This window comes from Conger conger, chromosome 18, assembly GCF_963514075.1.
Source record: "Conger conger chromosome 18, fConCon1.1, whole genome shotgun sequence".
NCBI lineage: Eukaryota > Metazoa > Chordata > Actinopteri > Anguilliformes > Congridae > Conger > Conger conger.
The window spans coordinates 32,907,968-32,931,412 of NC_083777.1; the positions used below are offsets into that span (position 1 = coordinate 32,907,968).

The 23,445-nt window shown below is 43.6% G+C and overlaps 1 protein-coding gene across 1 annotated transcript; it reads left to right on the forward strand.

Moving 5' to 3' along the window:
• The first annotated feature begins 607 nt into the window (after window positions 1–607).
• Window positions 608–11,868, forward strand: LOC133118268 (serum response factor-like). The gene is made up of 8 exons (XM_061228119.1): window positions 608–1,768; window positions 3,868–4,134; window positions 8,629–8,872; window positions 9,359–9,493; window positions 10,220–10,321; window positions 10,547–10,732; window positions 11,087–11,163; window positions 11,617–11,868. The coding sequence occupies exons 1-8, from the start codon at window positions 1,118–1,120 to the stop codon at window positions 11,713–11,715; spliced, it is 1,761 nt and encodes a 586-aa protein (XP_061084103.1). The 5' UTR covers window positions 608–1,117; the 3' UTR covers window positions 11,716–11,868.
• The last annotated feature ends 11,577 nt before the right edge of the window (window positions 11,869–23,445 follow it).

Genomic DNA, 23,445 nt, shown 5'->3' on the forward strand with positions numbered 1-23,445 from the left:
CACCGAGGATCGAACCACCGACCTTACGGGTCCCAGTCATGTACCATAACTACTACGCTACAGACCGCCCCGTGGATAATGCACTGTATTTTCCAGATGATTTTACTGCAGTGTTTACCAGCGATAACAGTTTGAGTGAGCAATATGAAAGATCCACAGAAACCACGCCGTAAACAGTTTCAAGCTGTTCAGCAACTCAGGGTAGCTGTAGTCATGCAGGCCTGTTTTCTAATGTTCGAAAAAACCATCTCACAATATCACTTTCTGAAGACGATTTAAATATGTGAAGCAAGCATATTACTCCTCTCATGCCATTACAGAGCTCCAGGTTTGGGCTTGCCTGCTCCATAAATATATATTTCGCCCCCAAAAATGTATTGCAGTAGGGTACTAACTGGTCGTGTAACTTCTCGCGCACAGTATGCATGCGCACATGTCTCATCCCCCCCCTTTTTCGGTGACGTCGAGTGAGCGCAACCATTGTGGTATTTATTCTAATGAAGTGTCATTTTGACCAATCGCTCTCCTGTTCTTATCTTCGACAGCCAATAGAGACGCGGTGCTGTGACTCACCAAATAAGGAGAGACACCACCATAAAAGGGAACATTGTATCTCTTTATAAGGCGGAAAGTAGATCTTTAGTGTATATAGACGTTCGCATTGTAAATTTCGGGAGTAAAATATTTTACTTGTATTTTTATTGTTCTCACGCGACGAATTGCATTTATTAGAAGAGTGGTACTGCTTGTGTGCCTTTGAGGCGGAAACCGGCGACATCTTAAATGTTTATGGGGTGAACTACATAACATGGCGGAGTAATCAGAGAGGCGTTATGTGCGTTTTCCTTTTGGAGAATGTGCGGCGAGTTTTGGAAAAAGGGGAGGTAGAGTTTGACTGTGCAGGGGTGAAGGGTCTTGAGGGAACCATCACTTAGGGAAACTTGCGTTTGCTATTTTTAAAGGGATCCGGGACCCATTTTATTCTGTGGGAACCGTAGTTTGACCTGTTTGTTTACCTTTGGCATATCGGTGTGTGCGCCTAGCTGCAATTTCACCAACATACTCACACGCCCGGGGCTGACTGGCATTTCAGAGACACGGCTCTTCTCCGAATATAATGCTACCTAGCCAGGCTGGGTCGCCACCAACTGGAAACGGGTCCGCGTCTGGCAGGGGCAATACTGTTGAATGCTCTGGAGTGATCGGTAGTAGGATTCGGCCCGGCTTCGTCAGAGCAGGATTAACGGCGGCCGTGGTGGGTGATAGCAACGCGGTGGTAGGGCGACCGGGCGACGGGTCAGGGATGTTGGGAGGAAACGGGTCCGGAATGGGTTCAAGAAGTGGGGCTAGGCCGGGTAACGGAGCAGGATTGACCACTTTACAGGGCACTGGGCAAGGTGCGATCCCATGCATAAACGCTGGGCTGCCTGCGCCCGGGGGGCGGTTTGATCCAGACAGAGAAAGTCTTCCCCAGGCATACAGCGGCTCGGACGTTGACTCTGATTCGGGGGATGACGATGAGCCCGGAGGTTCAGTCGGGGACAGCAGGAGAGGGGTGAAGCGGGAGAGAGCCGAGATGGACCCCGCAGTTTTGGGACAGGAGGCGGGCGTGCAGCCCGGTGGCTATGGTGTCTCTAGCGTCGTCGCCGCCGGAGCAAAACCTGGGAAGAAGACCCGTGGCCGAGTGAAGATTAAAATGGAGTTTATCGACAACAAACTGAGGCGATATACAACATTCAGTAAACGAAAGACGGGGATCATGAAAAAGGTTAGTTCATATTTGTAGTTTAGAGCTCGAGTAGCAAGCAGGTTGGGATTGTTATCTTGCCCGTGCTTAAAAGTAACACTTTATTTATAAACCAACTGCAAGTCTGTATGCACGAATATCTTAATCGTCAGCTCCAAAACGGAACTTCGCCATTCCGATGATCATACGATGATTAGTTATTATTAGTTATGTTCAGAATGTTATATATCCTGAGCACAGAGCCACAGAAAAGTTATGGTATGTCTGCTACCGGTACATCTATCATGGCTCGGCGTTTCTAAGGAGAAGGTAAAAGTATGGTTAAGATTGATCGCAGATGTAAAATCAGTCTGTCAGACCGCATGTCTCGGATGTTTACAAATACAGCTCTACACACGTGCGGTCCTGGGCGTCGATGCGGGGTCGGAGGCGTGCAACTGACTGACCGGCCTTTCGCTGGAAATAGAAGAGAGCAAGTGGTGTATTCTTTTTCAACCCCGCCCCCTGCAAGAACAGCTGTACACACACACACCCCTCTCATCTGTAATTGACTTGGAACATATTTAAGTCCGTTTAGGCCCTTTAGTAACAGTAATCCTGTGCTGATTGGGGCGAAAACATGGCACTGTGGTTAGCACTGTTGCCTCACAAGGAGGCAGTCCCGGCCGGATCTTCTGCATGGAGTTTGCATGTTCGAATCCATGCAGTAGGCAGTGTGGGTATATGTTAATCCGTGCAGTAGGCAGTGTGGGTATATGTTAATCCGTGCAGTAGGCAGTGTGGGTATATGTTAATCCGTGCAGTAGGCAGTGTGGGTATATGTTAATCCGTGCAGTAGGCAGTGTGGGTATATGTTAATCCGTGCAGTAGGCAGTGTGGGTATATGTTAATCCGTGCAGTAGGCAGTGTGGGTATATGTTAATCCGTGCAGTAGGCAGTGTGGGTATATGTTAATCCGTGCAGTAGGCAGTGTGGGTATATGTTAATCCGTGCAGTAGGCAGTGTGGGTATATGTTAATCCATGCAGTAGGCAGGGTATGTGAATGTTGTTTTGTGGGCCCAGCAGAGTCAGGCTTGGCGTTGTGGGACTTTATTTAACCTGATCTTCTGCGTCGTGCCTCATAAGCCTCCACACTGCCAGCACCCTCTGCAACCAGATCCTGCTGGAGTAGGCCAGGTCATGTGATCATATATGCCAATCACGTGGCTGGTAATGATGGACCATTCTAATGATATGTAGAGCGGTACGTTGACCAGTGAAGCGCCATCACCAGGCTGTTGGGATTCTGTCATAACGGAGCTTCTGGAAGATCCTTCTCACCATCGCAAGGCCATTGTGGCAGCATATCAACTGAAATACATTATTATTTTACATTGCATTTACAAATACAGAGTGATTCTGCGTTTTTATTTACAGAAATGGAGCACACTTATTATTACGCATGAATATTGGAATTTTTTACAGATCTGGCCGTAGCCGCTGACAATCCCAGCACCTGTCATTAGAATGCGGAGATTGTGTACTGTTGTCCTGGAAACGGTGTGATGTGTGACAGTCCGTATCTGGAGCTCGTATGGGAAACCAGCAGCAGTGCTTTCCCCAGGCTCTGAGGCCTACACCTGCAGTGTTTCCATAGAGACTGTGTTCTGGAATTGCTTTAGCTCTGAATGGTGGTCAGTGTGGAAGAAAGAGTCTCAGTGCTCAGTCTCAGTGCTCCAATGACAGCTGATCCACTGGCCCCTCCCCCAGAGCCCTGCTCCAATGACAGCTGATCCACTGGCCCCTCCCCTCATATGCGGCACCCTGCTATGAGCCTTCACTTTCCTGCACTTCACTGTGCTTCTGCTAGCGAGCTAGCCCAGCTAACTGAGCTAATGAGCTGACTTACAACACCATTAAACTTCCCATTAATAATGAAGGCATGCAGGTGTTTTTAATGGATCTTTTTTTTGCGTTCACAAATTAATGGACCATTAAGGGATCTTGATTTCCTTTTAAGGGTACTTAATTTAAGTTAAGGGGGTTGGTATGGTTTCAGGGGTAAATTTATGTATCATTTTAAGGGGTATTTTCATAGTGGGTTTTATGAGGTGTGCACTGTGCCCCCCCGCCCCCCCAGGCGTACGAGCTCTCCACGCTGACGGGCACGCAGGTGCTGCTGCTGGTGGCGAGCGAGACGGGGCACGTGTACACCTTCGCCACGCGCAAGCTGCAGCCCATGATCACCAGCGAGACGGGCAAGGCGCTGATCCAGACCTGCCTGAACTCGCCCGACTCGCCGCCCCGCTCCGACCCGTCCACCGACCAGCGCATGAGCGCCACCGGGTTCGAGGAGACGGACCTCACCTACCAGGTGTCTGAGAGCGACAGCTGCGGGGAAACCAAGGTGTGTGCTGTTTGTGTGTTTATTACTCCCCGCTGGTGTGTGCTGTTTGTGTGTTTATTACTCCCCGCTGGTGTGTGCTGTTTGTGTGTTTATTACTCCCCGCTGGTGTGTGCTGTTTGTGTGTTTATTACTCCCCGCTGGTGTGTGCTGTTTGTGTGTTTATTACTCCCCGCTGGTGTGTGCTGTTTGTGTGTTTATTACTCCCCGCTGGTGTGTGCTGTTTGTGTGTTTATTACTCCCCGCTGGTGTGTGCTGTTTGTGTGTTTATTACTCCCCCCTGGTGTGTGCTGTTTGTGTGTTTATTACTCCCCGCTGGTGTGTGCTGTTTGTGTGTTTATTACTCCCCGCTGGTGTGTGCTGTTTGTGTGTTTATTACTCCCCGCTGGTGTGTGCTGTTTGTGTGTTTATTACTCCCCGCTGGTGTGTGCTGTTTGTGTGTTTATTACTCCCCGCTGGTGTGTGCTGTTTGTGTGTTTATTACTCCCCGCTGGTGTGTGCTGTTTGTGTGTTTATTACTCCCCGCTGGTGTGTGCTGTTTGTGTGTTTATTACTCCCCGCTGGTGTGTGCTGTTTGTGTGTTTATTACTCCCCGCTGGTGTGTGCTGTTTGTGTGTTTATTACTCCCCGCTGGTGTGTGCTGTTTGTGTGTTTATTACTCCCCGCTGGTGTGTGCTGTTTGTGTGTTTATTACTCCCCCCTGGTGTGTGCTGTTTGTGTGTTTATTACTCCCCGCTGGTGTGTGCTGTTTGTGTGTTTATTACTCCCCGCTGGTGTGTGCTGTTTGTGTGTTTATTACTCCCCGCTGGTGTGTGCTGTTTGTGTGTTTATTACTCCCCGCTGGTGTGTGCTGTTTGTGTGTTTATTACTCCCCGCTGGTGTGTGCTGTTTGTGTGTTTATTACTCCCCGCTGGTGTGTGCTGTTTGTGTGTTTATTACTCCCCGCTGGTGTGTGCTGTTTGTGTGTTTATTACTCCCCCCTGGTGTGTGCTGTTTGTGTGTTTATTACTCCCCGCTGGTGTGTGCTGTTTGTGTGTTTATTACTCCCCGCTGGTGTGTGCTGTTTGTGTGTTTATTACTCCCCGCTGGTGTGTGCTGTTTGTGTGTTTATTACTCCCCGCAGGTGTGTGCTGTTTGTGTGTTTATTACTCCCCGCTGGTGTGTGCTGTTTGTGTGTTTATTACTCCCCGCTGGTGTGTGCTGTTTGTGTGTTTATTACTCCCCGCTGGTGTGTGCTGTTTGTGTGTTTATTACTCCCCGCTGGTGTGTGCTGTTTGTGTGTTTATTACTCCCCGCTGGTGTGTGCTGTTTGTGTGTTTATTACTCCCCGCTGGTGTGTGCTGTTTGTGTGTTTATTACTCCCCGCTGGTGTGTGCTGTTTGTGTGTTTATTACTCCCCGCTGGTGTGTGCTGTTTGTGTGTTTATTATTCCCCGCTGGTGTGTGCTGTTTGTGTGTTTATTACTCCCCGCTGGTGTGTGCTGTTTGTGTGTTTATTACTCCCCGCTGGTGTGTGCTGTTTGTGTGTTTATTTCTCCCCGCGGGTGTGTGCTGTTTGTGTGTGTTTATTACTCCCTCTCAACCCCGCTGGTGTGTGCTGTTTGTGTGTTTATTACTCCCTCTCAACCCCGCTGGTGTGTGCTGTTTGTGTGTTTATTACTCCCCGCTGTTGTGTGCTGTTTGTGTGTGTTTATTACTCCCTCTCAACCCCGCTGGTGTCTGCTGTTTGTGTGTGTTTATTACTCCCTCTCAACCCCGCTGGTGTGTGCTGTTTGTGTGTGCTTATTACTCCCTCTCAACCCTGCTGGTGTGTGCTGTTTGTGTGTGCTTATTACTCCCTCTCAACCCCGCTGGTGTGTGCTGTTTGTGTGTGCTTATTACTCCCTCTCAACCCCGCTGGTGTGTGCTGTTTGTGTGTGCTTATTACTCCCTCTCAACCCCGCTGGTGTGTGCTGTTTGTGTGTGTTTATTACTCCCTCTCCACTGTAAGCCATGCACAGTAAAACACTAATTAAATTATTTGTACAAAGGTTAGCGAGCGGCTGCAGCAGCCAGCTGAGTAAATCACGCTGGTTATAGGGTCCTCCCTCACCCTCACCCTCCTCACACTGCAGGCTTCACATCCCTCACCCTCACCCTCACCCTCCTCACACTGCAGGCTTCACATCCCTCACCCTCACCCTAACCCTCCTCACACTGCAGGCTTTACATCCCTCACCATAACCCTACCCCTCCTCACACTGCAGGCTTTACATCCCTCACCCTCACCCTCACCCTCACCCTCCTCACACTGCAGGCTTTACATCCCTCACCCTAACCCTCACCCTCCTCACACTGCAGGCTTTACATCCCTCACCCTCACCATAACCCTAACCCTCGTCACACTGCAGGCTTTACATCCCTCACCATAACCCTCACCCTCCTCACACTGCAGGCTTTACATCCCTCACCCTCACCCTCACCATAACCCTAACCCTCCTCACACTGCAGGCTTCACATCCCTCACCCTCACCCTAACCCTCCTCACACTGCAGGCTTTACATCCCTCACCATAACCCTACCCCTCCTCACACTGCAGGCTTTACATCCCTCACCCTCACCCTCACCCTCACCCTCCTCACACTGCAGGCTTTACATCCCTCACCCTAACCCTCACCCTCCTCACACTGCAGGCTTTACATCCTTCACCCTCACCATAACCCTAACCCTCCTCACACTGCAGGCTTTACATCCCTCACCCTCACCCTCACCCTCCTCACACTGCAGGCTTTACATCCCTCACCATAACCCTAACCCTCCTCACACTGCAGGCTTTACATCCCTCACCATAACCCTAACCCTCCTCACACTGCAGGCTTTACATCCCTCACCATAACCCTAACCCTCCTCACACTGCAGGCTTTACATCCCTCACCCTAACCCTAACCCTCCTCACACTGCAGGCTTTACATCCCTCACCCTAACCCTAACCCTCCTCACACTGCAGGCTTTACATTACATTCATGGCATTTGGCAGATGCTCTTATCCAGAGTGACGTACAGTTGATTAGACTAAGGAGACGATCCTCCCCTGGAGCAACGCAGGGTTAAGGGTTCTCTGAGCAGACAGTCGTGTGAGGTTCACCGTGCAGACAGTCGTGTGAGGTTCACTGTGCAGACGCAGTCGTGTGAGGTTCACTGTGCAGACGCAGTCGTGTGTGGTTCACTGTGCAGACGCAGTCGTGTGTGGTTCACTGTGCAGACGCCGTCGTGTGAGGTTCACTGTGCAGACGCAGTCGTGTGAGGTTCACTGTGCAGACGCAGTCGTGTGAGGTTCACTGTGCAGACAGTCGTGTGAGGTTCACTGTGCAGACGCAGTCGTGTGAGGTTCACTGTGCAGACGCAGTCGTGTGAGGTTCACTGTGCAGACGCAGTCGTGTGAGGTTCACTGTGCAGACGCCATCGTGTGAGGTTCACTGTGCAGACGTAGTCGTGTGAGGTTCACTGTGCAGACGCAGTCGTGTGAGGTTCACTGTGCAGACAGTCGTGTAAGGTTCACTGTGCAGACACAGTCGTGTGAGGTTCTGTCCCGTCTTGTAAAAGCACAAGATGTCCGCTGCCCTGGAACTAGCCCTTCTCATTGATAAAATGTACATTGTGTCTCCATGCCCATATACGGTATACTCTGCCTGCATGCTCCTTTGGCTGGTCCCTCACATTCCTTATAAGCGTAAGCAGTCCATCTGAGAGTTGGACATGGTGGGGGGGGGGGGGGGTTACATCAAAGCACAGATGGAATGGGACCAGTTGGCATAGTGCTCCATCGGGGGGGCATTCTTGACTCGGGGGCGGGGGGGGGGGGTCTGGTGGGGGCAGCTCTGTAAAGTTTAAACGGCGCTTTCAAACATGGCAAACCAACCTCTGGAGCGGGAACCAGCATCCTGCAGCCTCTATAAACACCTTCAGCTTCCTGTCTGCACAAGCCTGTCCTGCTCCCAGCTTCCCCTGCAGGTTGCTCAGGCAGCTTCTTCAGGTGTTGTTTCTGTCCAGGCAAAGTGTTCAGCTCCTGCGGTCTCCATTGATCCCCTCAGTGTGAAGATGCTCAGCCATGTTTTGGCCATGTTTTGTCGCAAAGCAGAGCACAGCACATGTGGAGTTGTTATTTAATAGTTTGTAGCATTGTTCAGCATTATATAGCGGGCTTGTAGCAGTGTGTAGCTGGTATATGGCAGTGTGTAGCAGTGTGTAACACCACTCTCTCCACTGTGTTTAAAATTAGACATACTGGGTACTGCGGGTCAGGATGACTGACAGTGGAATCTCTCTTTGTTTACATTTGTGGTGCTGGAGGCAGTGTGTCATGCAGTGTGCTTTGTTCAGTTAAAACCCTGCTCATTGAGCAGATCCCGTGGCCAGGCTCCTCCTGTGAGGGTGTGGCTGTGTATGCTCTGTGGGCGTGGCTCGACAGGGTGGCTCTATGAGGGGTTATAACATGGCCGCCTCGACCTCCCTCTCTCAGGACACTCTGAAACCGGCCTTCACTGTCACCAGCCTGCCGGGCACCACCAGTGGCTCCGCCCCGCCCACCTCCACCACCATGCAGGTCAGCAGTGCCACCTCCTTCCCCATCACCAACTACCTGGCCCCCCCCGCGCCCCCCCCCTCAGCCAGCAGCAGCGTGGGCAGTGCCAATGGCAGTGTGCTGAAGACCGCCGCCCCCGGAGGGGTCATGCAGCTCTCCAGCGGCTTCACCTTCATGTCAGGTGAGCCGGAGGATCCGCCAAGTTCCACACCTCGCAGAGTTCCACACCTCCTCCCAACACCCCACAGATTACCACACCTCCTCCGAAGATTCCTCCTTTTGGTCATCAGCCGTCACAGAGACCAAAAGACCCAAAAGGAAACTGTTGCCAAAAAGGTTCTGACTGCTTGTAATCGGAAAACCACACAATTGCCAGTACAGGCACAGGGAAAATTCCATAGGCAAAAGCCTTCCATAATTACTAAGCCAGGCATGGAGAGTTCAGTGTTATCGGTATAGCAGTGATGTGTCATGCCAGAGCAGAGATAACTGGCCCATGTGATTTAGTGTAAACGGATGAGTGGGCCAAGCACAGAGCCCTGGGGGACACCAGTCAAGCGTGTGCAGTCAGCTGACAAACACATGCGCACACGTGAATGCACACACACACACACACACACACACACACACACCGTAGTGATGCATCCTGCTTCCCACCCCCCCGCAGGTGCTGCCCCCCCTGGTGCCCCCACCATTCCGCTGACTCAGCTGCAGCAGGGCCCCGCCTTCACTGCTTCCCCCGCCCAGGCGCCGCCCAGCCAGCAGGCCATCTTCCGCTTCCCCGCCACCGTAGCTCTCACAGGTGTGTGTCTGTGTGTCTGTGTGTGTCTGTGTGTGTCTGTGTGTGTCTGTGTGCGTCTGTGTGCGTCTGTGTGCGTCTGTGTGCGTCTGTGCGTCTGTGTGCGTCTGTGTGCGAGAGTGTGTGTGTGTGTCTGTCTATGTCTATGTGTGTGTGAATGTCTCTGTGTGTGAGTGCAAATGCTGCTGTTACAGACAGAAAGGGATGATTACATAGTTGAAGGTTTTGCCTCTCAAATTCAAATTCAAATTGCTTTATTGGCATGACAAAATTTGCATTTGTATTGCCAAAGCATGGCAAGGAACAAGTTAAAACAGGTGAAAATAACACAGTAATATGATTATATGTAAAAATAAAAAAAAACAGTAAAAAAAGTTGGGGATATGTTTTTTAAATTTATTAAAATATTTTTCTCTGATATTTTTGTATTTTTCACATTTTAGAAGGAAGTGCACCTCCGTTTCAACCTTACCTGTCATACAGTGACCACATATTCTTTTGGTAGCCAGGACTTTTTATGTCTACCTTTTTCAATGGCTAGGTTGTGGTCACTGAGTCTGTACTTGGTAAGGAGTCGTCTCTGCTTCATATCTCGGACAGTCACAAGATATTCAGCCAATTTGTATTCTTGTTTTAGGGCCAGGTAGCAAGTAAGCGTGTTTTGTGTTTTGGTTTGGCTGTTCCAATATGATAAATCTCTCTCTCTCTCCCTCTCCCTCTCTCTCTCAGGGGCAGGAGTTCAGCAGCTGCAGGCCGTCCCGCTGTCCCAGCAGGGCTCCGGCAGCAGCAGTGACAGTACTGAGGGCTCCCAGGCCTGCAGCACCTCCACAGGTACCCACTGGGGGGCGCTCTTACACTGCACACCAAGCACTCTTGGGTCAAATACACTTCGCTGAGGTTGTGTGGTGTAATGGGTTGAGTCAGTTGCGCCAGGCAAGATCATAGAGCTTGCCTGATGATGTATTTATCTGCTGCTTAACGCCCATGGTGCGTAGGGCTATGTGGGGCTATGTCCAGCTGTGTTTATGATGACCCCCCCCCCCCCCCCCCCCACAGTGAGCGCCACCATCGTCACATCCTCTGTGCCCTCCTCCATGGGGGGTCACATGATGTACCCCAGCCCCCACACCGTCATGTACGCGTCTGCGCCTTCACTCACCGACGGCGGCTTGGCCGTGCTCAACGCCTTCTCCCAAGCGCCGGCCGCCATGCAGGTGTCCCATTCACAGAGCCAGGACTCAGGTGAGCCAATAGCAGGCCAGCCACACCCACTCCCCACCAATGGGGACATTTGCACGCATCGCAGAGCAGCATTCATTCATCTGGTGACTTTATTTGAACAAGCAAACTGGTGTCTAACAGGCAGGCAGAGTTGTGTTCTGATTGCGCGTGATGTCTTTCTGTGGTCTGATTGGCTGTGGGGGTGTTGTGTTGTTATTAGCTATGGCGGCTTCTATGTTCTGTTTGGCTGTGGTGGTGGTGGTGTGATTGGCTGCAGTGGTGTTCTGTGTTTTGATTGGCTGCAGTGGTGTTCTGTGTTTTGATTGGCTGCAGTGGTGTTCTGTGTTCTGATTGGCTGCGGTGTTCCTTCTTCAGGAGCTGTACCTCAGGTGTTCCTCTCAGCGCCCCAGGGAACGGTCCAGATCCCCGTCTCTGCAGTGCAGCTACACCCCGTATGCCACACTGCTCTAACCTTACTCTACCCTTACTCTATGACTACTCTACCCTTACTCTATCACTACTCTACCCTTACTCTACCCTTACTCTATCACTACTCTACCCTTACTCTAACCTTACTCTACCCTTACTCTATCGCTACTCTACCCTTACTCTACCCTTACTCTATCACTACTCTACCCTTACTCTAACCTTACTCTATCACTACTCTGTCCCTGTCCATGATCATAACTTCCACATGCATCCAGTGCAGTCATGTCCTGGATGGATTGGGGGAGTGTCATGGGGAAGATTATGGGTGATGTTGTTGTCAGTGTAGTATTATACTTAGTATTGTTATATTTAAATATTAAAATGTTTGTTAAAGAAAAATATATAATTATTTTTGGCTCCCATCAGTCCGTTGATGTGAGTGAGCGATCAGTTGACTGGTCTTTGTGCCCTGGCAGATGGTGATTGGTCAGCAGGCTGCGGGGGGCGGGGCCAGTAACCTGACAGAGCTGCAGGTGGTCAACCTGGACTCCACCCACACAGGAAAGGGGGACTGACCCCCCAGCACCCCCGGACTGACGTGCCAGACCCCCCAGGACACGGGCATCTACAGACTCCCTGCCTGCTCCCCACACTCTGACCCGCTCAGCGTGAGCTCAAACGCACTGCTAGGGGGCTCTAAACACAGTCCCGGGGGGGTGTGGGGGACTCTAAACGCAGAGCAGGGGGGTGTGGGGGACTCTAAACGCAGAGCAGGGGGGTGTGGGGGACTCTAAACGCAGTGCGGTGGGGTGTGGGAGACTCTAAACGCAGTGCGGGGGGGTGTGGGGGACTCTAAACGCAGAGCAGGGGGGTGTGGGAGACTCTAAACACAGAGCAGGGGGGGTCTCTGGGGGTCAGGGACACACCTTCACCACTGATGCCCTCTCACAGCGTTATAGGGAAAGCCAGGTCTGGAAGCAACACTGGACATATAAGAACAATACACAACAATGCAGATTCACACCACAGCAGTGTGTGCGTGTGTGGGCGTGTACGTGAGAGTGTGTGTCTGTGCACGCAAGTGTATATTTGCCAGTGTGTGTGTATGCGCGCACATCACTTGGCTGAAGGAAGATTTAAGGTCCAGCGGGGTATTGTGGGAATGTATATAACTCCTTTTTTTTTTTTTTTCAATCAAGACAGAAATGATATTTTTAGCATGTGACAGTTTTTAATGTATCGGTTTTGTATGTTCATATGACTGATGACTTTCTGAAATGTATTTACACAAAACGTATGTAAATGAATGTAATATACATGTATATTATGTTGATTTATATAGGAATCAGAGCCACGAGCCAAAGCACTTTCATTTTGGTTTTATTTCAACACAACCTTGTGCCAAAAACACAGATGTTCCAAATGTGAGGAGTTGGTCTACGAGTTTGTGACCAATGCAGTGCTGTTAGCATGTCATGTAAATCATGTAAATCCCACTGAAATGCAGCTCATTACACTAAGAATTTCAGAATGAGACTCAGTTGATTCGTCCTTCTTTAAAGTTTCCTTGAATCCAGACTTCCTTGAAGTCCAAATCTTGTGTTCCATGGAGTTGGAATCTTAGGTAGTGTATGAACCTGGCCTTTTCCATTTTTGAAAATTGTGCAAAAGCTTCAGTGTTCCATCAGCCCCTACGGGAAGAATGTGAGCGTATGCTTTCTCTTTACATTAGAGAGGAAGGTAGCGCATTTCTGCTTCCCCTGTTATTGGTCAGCACAACACCAACACAACACCCGGTCAGCTCAGCACCAACACAACACCCGGTCAGCTCAACACCAACACAACACCCGGTCAGCTCAACACCAACACAACACCCGGTCAGCACAACACCCTGTCAGCACAACACCAACACAACACCCGGTCAGCACAACACCAACACAACACCCGGTCAGCACAACACCAACACAACACCCAATCAGCACAACACCAACACAACACCCGAATAGGCACAACACCAACACAACACCCGGTCAGCTCAACACCAACACAACACCCGGTCAGCTCAACACCAACACAACACCCGGTCAGCACAACACCAACACAACACTGTTCAGCTCTAGTTAAGAGTGGAAATAAAATGAATGTACAGAGACTGTTGATGTCTGTGTCTGTGTGAAACTCTACAGAGATCTCTTTTGTAATAAAACAAAAACTACACCATTAATGAAACATCAGTGATTATTTCATTGTGAAGTGGGTAAGGGCTGGGACTGCTGTAATATTATAATAATAATAATAATAATAATAATAATAATAATATTCTGATACTCTGGTTTAAAGGGGGCAAGATGCAGACATAAGGAGCATGTATAATTAACTATGGAGAGTAGATGCTCCAACAGATTATATTGCTTTGTCATGTTTAAAGGTACAATAGGTCATTTCGGGTTCGCCCTCTTGGAAGCAAATCCCTTTTGGTAGTTTGTTTGCCTCCACTGTAAGGGTTACCGATAGCGTATTTGCAAGTATAAACGTAGTCCGGATAATATTTTGGGTGTATTTTTGTCGGAGTAAAAATAAAGGACTAGCTTGTTGTCTAGCTACGTATTACACAAACATTTCTGTTCTTTATAAAAACAAGCAGCTACACTAGGTTAGTAGATTATATTGTTGATTATATTGTTGACATTAGCGCCAGTTGGTTTTATTTGTGCTGTACATTGAATTAGCTAGCTAAGTTTATTGTTGAGGCGTTTTTATCTCTCCGGTTTTCTGCTGCTAGCTGTTCGGAGGCACCCCGGGCTTTTTTTAAGCCGTGGTTTTTGGTGTTTACATTTGGGCAGTAACTTTCAGATCTAGGGAGAGAGAAGGGCATAGTTAGGGGTGGCCAAAGCTATGCGAGGAGTGCAGAATGATCCCTCTGCTAGAAAGCAATTTCCTTGAGTTGTTCGTCTGGCACCATTGTCTGCTTGTTGAGCATCTCCAGAGCAAGAGTCTTGATCTGGAGGGCTGGCTTGTGGGCTGATTGCATAGCTCTGAAGAGTTCCAGGAACTGCAGAGCACATCCTTTAGGGAACTAGTGTGCACACCACAGCCGGCAGGGGGGAAGACTTCAGACCCGGTTGGACGAGAGAGTTGGGTGACAGTAGGGCGCAAGCAAGGGGAAAGGCATGCACACTACTCAGGGGTTGTATCTCCAGAGGTGTTGGTGTCCAACTGATTCCAGCCCTTGCAGGTATTGGACCCGGTGCCTGTCTCTGAGAGTGGGAGGATTTATGAGCCTCAGGGCACCCCGATGGCCAATCATCAGACCCTACATCCCTGGCAGACCTCTTCGTTCGGCCTCCACAGGCTGTTTAGCACCTCCACCTCCCGCTCACGACTACTGTCTGTTCTGGCTCCACGGTGGTGGAACAAACTCCCCGTGGAGGTCAGAACAGTAGAATCTCTTCCCATCTTCAAGCGCAAACTGAAGACGCATCTCTTCAAGCTGCACTTCTCCCTGTCCCTGCCTACCTCCCTTTAAACCTTAATTGTTGTCTTTCCGTGATTTACTTGTGTATCAGGATGTTTAGTTTGGCTAGGTAAGTAGTGTTTGGCTAGGTAAGTGGTTTGTTCATACATTTGTGTGATACAAAAAAACCCAAAAAACTGATGATCAAATAGGCCCTGGTCCTTATCTTTGTTGTGCAGGTAGCAGTTGAAATTGTACTTCCTTATAGGGTCTTTCAGCGTACTTATCCTTGGTTATGGGTATGCACTTTGCACTTTGTTGTACATCGCTCTGGATAAGACCGTCTGCCAAATGCCATGTATGTAATGTAATGTAATGTAATGTAATAATCCTCCAAGAAAAGGGAGTTAGTGATAGGGGGGAAGGAATTATTAGGTATAGACAGCATAGTCTGTGCTCGTGAACAGGAGTCTCGTACGCTGTGTTGATTGCCTGGTGCCCAGGTAGGAGACATCCTGGAGCGCACAGACCAGCTCCTGGCCAGAGCAGGGAGGGATCCAGTTGGCATAGTCCACGTCAGGACCAGTGATATAGGTATGGGTAGATTTGAGGTTCTGCAGGACAAATTTGTGGAGTTAGCAGAAAAGATTATGAGCAGAACCTCCGCGGTAGTCTTCTCCAGAATTCTACCTGTACCACGTGCAAGCAGAGGGAAGCAGCACTTTATCTGGAGGTTTAGCACGTGGCTATTCATTTTTTGTAGGAGAGAGGGGTACAAGTTTATGGGGCATTGGGACTCCTTTTGGGACAGGGGTGTACAAGCACTATGGGCTGCACTTGAACCGTAGGGGAACCTTTACACTGGGTCAGCGTATGCTTAGGGTAGCACAGGATTATTTAAACTAGAGACTTGTGGGGCAGGGAGGTACAGACTGCCCAGATGGAAACGGCAAAGGCTACATGTAATGGTGAGAGCAATAACAAAATAATTTCAGGGCAAAAATAGTAAAAAAAGTAAGGGTGGTTTGGCACAGCAGGGAGTGAGGGAACAGGAAAGGATGTGTAGAAGCAACAAACTGAAATGTCTTTGTTTAAATGCTAGAAGCATTTTTGGAAGTTGAGGCAGTTGTTTTTAGTGGGGGCTATGACATTGTAGGGATTACAGCGACATGGCTTGGGGATGAAGATGGGGATGAATAAAATATAGAGGGCTATAAACTTATTAGGAAGGACAGATCTAGTACGAGAGGTGTTGCTATTTATCTAACAGAAAATCTTACTGTGCAAGAGATTCCAGAAACTGACCAACACGCCTAGTGAGGATATTTGGATTAGGTTTATTGGAGAGAAAGATGAAGGTCTTAACATTGGAGTGTGTTACCGACCACCAGCCTCAGACAGTAGTGTGAATAGAACGCTCTTTAAAAATATGAAACAAGCTTGCCAGGGAGGCAGGACTATTATCATGGGAGACTTCAATTACCCAAATATTAACCGGAATTTAGTGACCGGACAGGGAAAAAGTGAGGAGGAATACACAGTATGTCAGTCAGCCAACCAGAGGGCATTCGATTTTAGATCTGGTGATGTGTAATGATTCAGACAGAATTTGCAGGATCGAGGTAATGGAACCACTTGGGACAAGTAACCATTCCGCAATAAGTTTTTATATATTTAGACAAATTAGGAGGGGTTCCTCCAAGTCCCGGATTTTTTCATTTTAGGCAGGCCAACTTTAAAAAGATGCGATCAAATTTAAGTAATGTAGACTGGGAGCAAGTTCTTGATTGCAGGACTGTGAATGAAAAGTAGATTCAAAGGGTTATACTTGATGCACAGTGTAAATTTATTCCTAAGGCGCAAAAATGTAAATTGAGAAAACAATCTCCACAGTGGATGAATACAGCTATACGTAAGAGTTTGCAAAAAAAGAACAAATTGTATCATATATATAAAAAGTACAGCACTGAGAGTAATAAAGCAGAATATTGTAATATGCATGCTAAGGTTAAAATAGAACTAAGGGTAGCCAAAAGATAATTTGAAAGGCAAATCGTGGATGATGCTAAATGCAATCCCAAATTATTTTTTCAATACTGCAGTAGGAAAAGGAAAATTAAACAGGAGGTCAAGTGCATTAAGAATAACAAAGGAGAACTGCTGTATAACAATAAAGGCATTGCAGAGGCATTAAATGCCCAGGGAGGAGGTTACTAGTAGGCCAGAAGGCATACTCAGTACTAACAAGGTTTTAGCCAATATTGAGATAGGGGATAAAGAAATACTGGATAAATTACATAAGATAAAGACAAATAAGGCAGCAGGCCAAGATGGCATATTCCCAAGGGTACTCAAAGAGTTAAGTGAGATCATTTTTAAACCACTGGCAAGTATTTTTAGACAGTCTGGAAACAAATTAATATAATACCAGTATTAATTTGTTTCCAGACTGTCTAAAAATACTTGCCAGTGGTTTAAAAATGATCTCACTTCACTGATAGAAAGGGTACTGTACCAATCTAGAAAACTACAGACCTGTCAGTCTTGTATCACAGGTAAATTACTGGAATCTATAATTGGGGACAAACTGGAATTATTTATTGAAAAGAATAACATTCTAAGGGATAGCCAGCATAGTTTTTGAAAGGGTAGGTCATGCCTAACAAACCTTTTGGCATTATTTGAGGAAGCTACCAAGTGTTTTTATGTTAGCAAGGCTTATGATATTGTATACCTAGATTTTCAAAAAGCATTCTATAAGGTAGCACATGACAAACTCGTTATCAAAATGAGGACGGTAGGAATTGTAGGAGCCATTTCGAAGTGGGTTCAGAATTGGCTATGGGAAACGACACAAAGTGTAGTAGTAGGAGGGGCCTTATCCGAGCAGGGTATTGTGGGAAGTGGAGTCCCACAGGGATCGGTGCTGGGGCCACTGCGCTTCCTCATTTACATAAATGACCTAGACATGAGCATTAAACGTTAAATTGGAGGTTTAGCTAATAGTATAGACTCTACTAAATTAATCCAGGAAGACCTAAACAGAATCCAGAAGTGGGCGGAAACCTGGCAAATGAAATTCAATACAGCTAAATGTAAAGTTCTACACATGGAAAATAAAAATATAAAGCAGGACTACTTCTTGGGGGGTACAAAATTGGATAGTGCTCAAGTGGAAAAAGTCTTGGGGGTCATAGTTGACCAAGGCCTTTCGAGTTCTAGTCAATGTGCGGTAGCAGTAAAGAAGGCCAATAGGATGTTAGGATACATAGGCAGGAGTATTGATTATAAGTCCAAATAGGTTATGCTCACCTTATACAATACTCTTGTTAGACCATACTTGCAGTACTGTGTGCAGTTCTGGGGACCGCACAATAAGAAGGACATAGAGGCACTAGAAAAGGTTCAGGGAAGGGCAACCAGATTGATTCCAGGTATAAAAGATAAGAGTTACGAGGATAGACTTTAGATGCTTAATCTCTTTAAGATTAGTTAAAGGAGGCTAAGGGGGGATTTAATTGAGGCTTTTAAATTCATTAAAGGGATTAACAAAGTGAAGTATAGGGGATTCTTCAGGTTGAGTTCGGTTAGCAGAATGAGAGGACACAAATGGAAATTGGCTAAGGAGAAATTCCGTACAGATATTTGAAAGTATTTTTTCACACCGCATGTGGTCAATGTGTGGAATAGCTTGCCAGCGCATGTAGTGGAAGCAGAAACACTGGGGGTTTTCAAGACCAGGCTTGATACGGTGTTAGATTTTATTTCGCTTTTAGGCAATTTAGGTGGTAGGTACACTTAGGGGTCGGAAAAAGGCGAGCATTCCTGGGCTTAATGGCCTGTTACCTTGCCTATACGTTTGGTCTTTTTGAAGTTTTTGCTTTTGCTAACTAACATGCTATATTATGAGCAAGCAACTTATTTGGCTATGGAACCAACTAGATATAGATACGAGAGTGTTCCACGAATGATGCGACTGCAACTAACGGTTTGATGCGAAAAAGTTTAGCTAAACATGCATGATTGAACACGTAAAGAGATAAAAGCAACACAGAGCTTTTGCACTCCAGACAAGTGATCACTGAAACTCAATATACCTTTACTTATATAGTTAGAAAACAATACAGTTCGCTATCACTAACAACAAGAAAATGAGCTATTAATATTTTGCTTTCCGAATTTACAAATATCCGCCTGAAGCACAATGCTTGTGCAATCACTACTATGTTCGTATTGCCTATATTTTATCGTAAGTGGATATTCGTAATTTTGTCAAGCTAACTACAGCTACCAATAAAAAAACTGGTATTGTATTAAAAATAGTTATGTAGTCTACGCTTGGATAATAAGCAATAGGATACAGAGTTCTAGTGATCGCTTGTCTGGAGTGCAATTTGTGCAGCTACTCAAACAATCAGAATAAGCCCCCACCAATTGGCTGTGGCAGTTAGAACCAATTTTCAACCAATGAGCTTGAATTGTTGTATAGCTGCACAATGTTTTGCTACAGAGTGACAAATGTACATATTTAAACCTGAATTTATAAACTATAAACACAGGCAGAGGGTGAGTCAACATGTCAGTGAGCCTTTCTCAATGATCAGAAGGGATTTACAATGGTCTTGCAATAATGTTTTAAAAGAAAAGTCTTACCTATTGTACCGTTAAACATTTTATTGTGTTACGTTGATAAGTAAATTGGTTTGTCAAGCTCTTCTTTAGACAGTACTCAAGTCAGGTAATGTTTTCTTGATGCAGTTAATTGATACTATGCCAAATGCGAGATTTTTTTCTTCATTTTCTGACTGAAATAGGTTGTAAATCGTGTTTATAATACACCCATATTGAAATAAATGAAAACTAATGCATTTTTTAAAAATTAGGATGAAGAAGTGTTTTAAGTGGAAAATGAGAAAATACAAAAAATTATAGTCTCATGTCTAAAACTTGAAAAATGGTCAGAAATTTTTTTCTTCATTTTCTGACTGAAATAGGTATTAAATTGTTTACTATAAGTCTTATGTCTAAAACTTGAAAAATGGTCTGAAATTTTTTTTCTTCATTTCCTGACTGAAATAGGTCGTAAATCGTGTTTATAATACACCCATGTTGAAATAAATGAAAACTAATGCATTTTTTTTTAATTAGGATGAAGGAGTTTTTTCAGTGAAAATGAGAAAATACAAAAAATTATAGTCTCATGTTTAAAACTTGAAAAATGGTCCGAAATATCTTTTCTTCATTTTCTGACTGAAATAGGTTGTAAATCGTGTTTATAATACACCCATGTTGAAATAAATGAAAACTAATGCATTTTTTAAAATTAGGATGAAGGAGTTTTTTCAGTGAAAATGAGAAAATACAAAAAATTATAGTCTCATGTCTAAAACTTGAAAAATGGTCAGAATTTTTTTTCTTCATTTTCTGACTGAAATAGGTAGAAAATTGGGTTAATAATACACCCATGTTGAAATAAATAAAAACTAATGAATCTTTTTAAAATTAGGATGAAGAAGTGTTTTCAGTGGAAAATGAAAAAATACATGAGACTATAGAAAGTCTTATGTCTAAAACTTGAAAAATGATCAGAATTTTCTTTGTTCATGTTCTGACTGAAATAGGTATTATATTGTGTACAATAAGTCTTATGTCTAAAACTTGAAAAATGGTCAGAATTTCTTTCTTTATTTGCTGACTGAAATAGGTCGTAAATCGTGTTAATAATACACCCATGTTGAAATAAATTAAAACTAATGCATTTTTTTTTTTTAATTAGGATAAAGGAGTTTTTTCAGTGAAAATGAGAACATACAAAAAATTATAGTCTCATGTCTAAAACTTGAAAAATGGTCAGAAATGTTTTTCTTCATTTTCTGACTGAAATAGGTATTAAATTGTGTACTATAAGTCTTATGTCTAAAACTTGAAAAATGGTCTGAAATTTTTTTCTTCATTTCCTGACTGAAATAGGTCGTAAATCGTGTTTATAATACACCCATGTTGAAATAAATGAAAACTAATGCATTTTTTTTTAATTAGGATGAAGGAGTTTTTTCAGTGAAAATGAGAAAATACAAAAAATTATAGTCTCATGTTTAAAACTTGAAAAATGGTCCGAAATATCTTTTCTTCATTTTCTGACTGAAATAGGTCGTAAATCGTGTTTATAATACACCCATGTTGAAACAAATGAAAACTAATGCATTTTTTTTTTTTAAATTAGGATAAAGGAGTTTTTTCAGTGAAAATGAGAAAATACAAAAAGTTATAGTCTCAAGTCTAAAACCTGAAAAATGGTCTGAAATTTTTTTTCTTCATTTTCTGACTGAAATAGGTTGTAAATCGTGTTTATAATACACCCATGTTGAAATAAATGAAAACTAATGCATTTTTTAAAATTAGGATGAAGGAGTTTTTTCAGTGAAAATGAGAAAATACAAAAAATTATAGTCTCATGTCTAAAACTTGAAAAATGGTCAGAATTTTTTTTCTTCATTTTCTGACTGAAATAGGTAGAAAATTGGGTTAATAATACACCCATGTTGAAATAAATAAAAACTAATGAATCTTTTTAAAATTAGGATGAAGAAGTGTTTTCAGTGGAAAATGAAAAAATACATGAGACTATAGAAAGTCTTATGTCTAAAACTTGAAAAATGATCAGAATTTTCTTTGTTCATGTTCTGACTGAAATAGGTATTATATTGTGTACAATAAGTCTTATGTCTAAAACTTGAAAAATGGTCAGAATTTCTTTCTTTATTTGCTGACTGAAATAGGTCGTAAATCGTGTTTATAATACACCCATGTTGAAATAAATTAAAACTAATGCATTTTTTTTTAAAATTAGGATAAAGGAGTTTTTTCAGTGAAAATGAGAACATACAAAAAATTATAGTCTCATGTCTAAAACTTGAAAAATGGTCAGAAATGTTTTTCTTCATTTTCTGACTGAAATAGGTATTAAATTGTGTACTATAAGTCTTATGTCTAAAACTTGAAAAATGGTCTGAAATTTTTTTCTTCATTTCCTGACTGAAATAGGTCGTAAATCGTGTTTATAATACACCCATGTTGAAATAAATGAAAACTAATGCATTTTTTTTTTTTTAATTAGGATGAAGGATTTTTTTCAGTGAAAATGAGAAAATACAAAAAATTATAGTCTCATGTCTAAAACTTGAAAAATGGTCCGAAATATCTTTTCTTCATTTTCTGACAGAAATAGGTCGTAAATCGTGTTTATAATACACCCATGTTGAAATAAATGAAAACTAATGCATTTTTTTTTTTTTTATTAGGATAAAGGAGTTTTTTCTGTGAAAATGAGAAAATACAAAAAGTTATAGTCTCAAGTCTAAAACCTGAAAAATGGTCTGAAATTTTTTTTCTTCATTTTCTGACTGAAATAGGTTGTAAATCGTGTTTATAATACACCCATGCTGAAATAAATGAAAACTAAAAAAAACTGGAGTTTTTTCAGTGAAAATGAGAAAATACAAAAAATTTTAGTCTCATGTCTAAAACTTGAAAAATGGTCAGAATTTTTTTCTTCATTTACTGACTGAAATAGGTAGAAAATTGGGTTCATAATACACCCATGTTGAAATAAATAAAAACTAATGAATCTTTTTAAAATTAGGATGAAGAAGTGTTTTCAGTGGAAAATGAAAAAATACATGAGACTATAGAAAGTCTTATGTCTAAAACTTGAAAAATGATCAGAATTTTCTTTGTTCATGTTCTGACTGAAATAGGTATTATATTGTGTACAATAAGTCTTATGTCTAAAACTTGAAAAATGGTCAGAATTTCTTTCTTTATTTGCTGACTGAAATAGCTCGTAAATCATGTTTATAATACACCCATGTTGAAATAAATTAAAACTAATGCATTTTTAAAAAAAATAAGGATAAAGGAGTTTTTTCAGTGAAAATGAGAACATACTAAAAATTATAGTCTCATGTCTAAAACTTGAAAAATGGTCAGAAATTTTTTTCTTCATTTTCTGACTGAAATAGGTATTAAATTGTGTACTATAAGTCTCATGTCTAAAACTTTCAAAATGGTCTGAAATTTTTTTTTTTCATTTTCTGACTGAAATAGGTCGTAAATCGTGTTTATAATACACCCATGTTGAAATAAATGAAAACTAATGCATTTTTTAAAAATTAGGATGAAGGAGTTTTTTCAATGAAAATGAGAAAATAGAAAAAATGATAAGTCTTATGTCCAAAATTTGAAAAATGGTCCGAAATGTTTTTTCTTGATTTTCTGATGGAAAAATGTAGTAAATTGTGTACTATAAGTCTTATGTCTAAAACTTTAAAAATGGTCTGAAATTTTTCTTCTTCATTTTCTGACTGAAATAGGTCATAAATCGTGTTTATAATACACCCATGTTGAAATAAATGAAAACTAATGCATTTTTTTTTTATTTTTTATTAGGATAAAGGAGTTTTTTCAGTGAAAATGAGAACATACAAAAAATTATAGTTTCATGTCTAAAACTTGAAAAATGGTCAGAAATTTTTTTCTTCATTTTCTGACTGAAATAGGTTGTAAATCGTGTTTATAATACACCCATGTTGAAATAAATGAAAACTAATGCATTTTTTAAAATTAGGATGAAGGAGTTTTTTCAGTGAAAATGAGAAAATACAAAAAATTATAGTCTCATGTCTAAAACTTGAAAAATGGTCAGAATTTTTTTTCTTCATTTTCTGACTGAAATAGGTAGAAAATTGGGTTAATAATACACCCATGTTGAAATAAATAAAAACTAATGAATCTTTTTAAAATTAGGATGAAGAAGTGTTTTCAGTGGAAAATGAAAAAATACATGAGACTA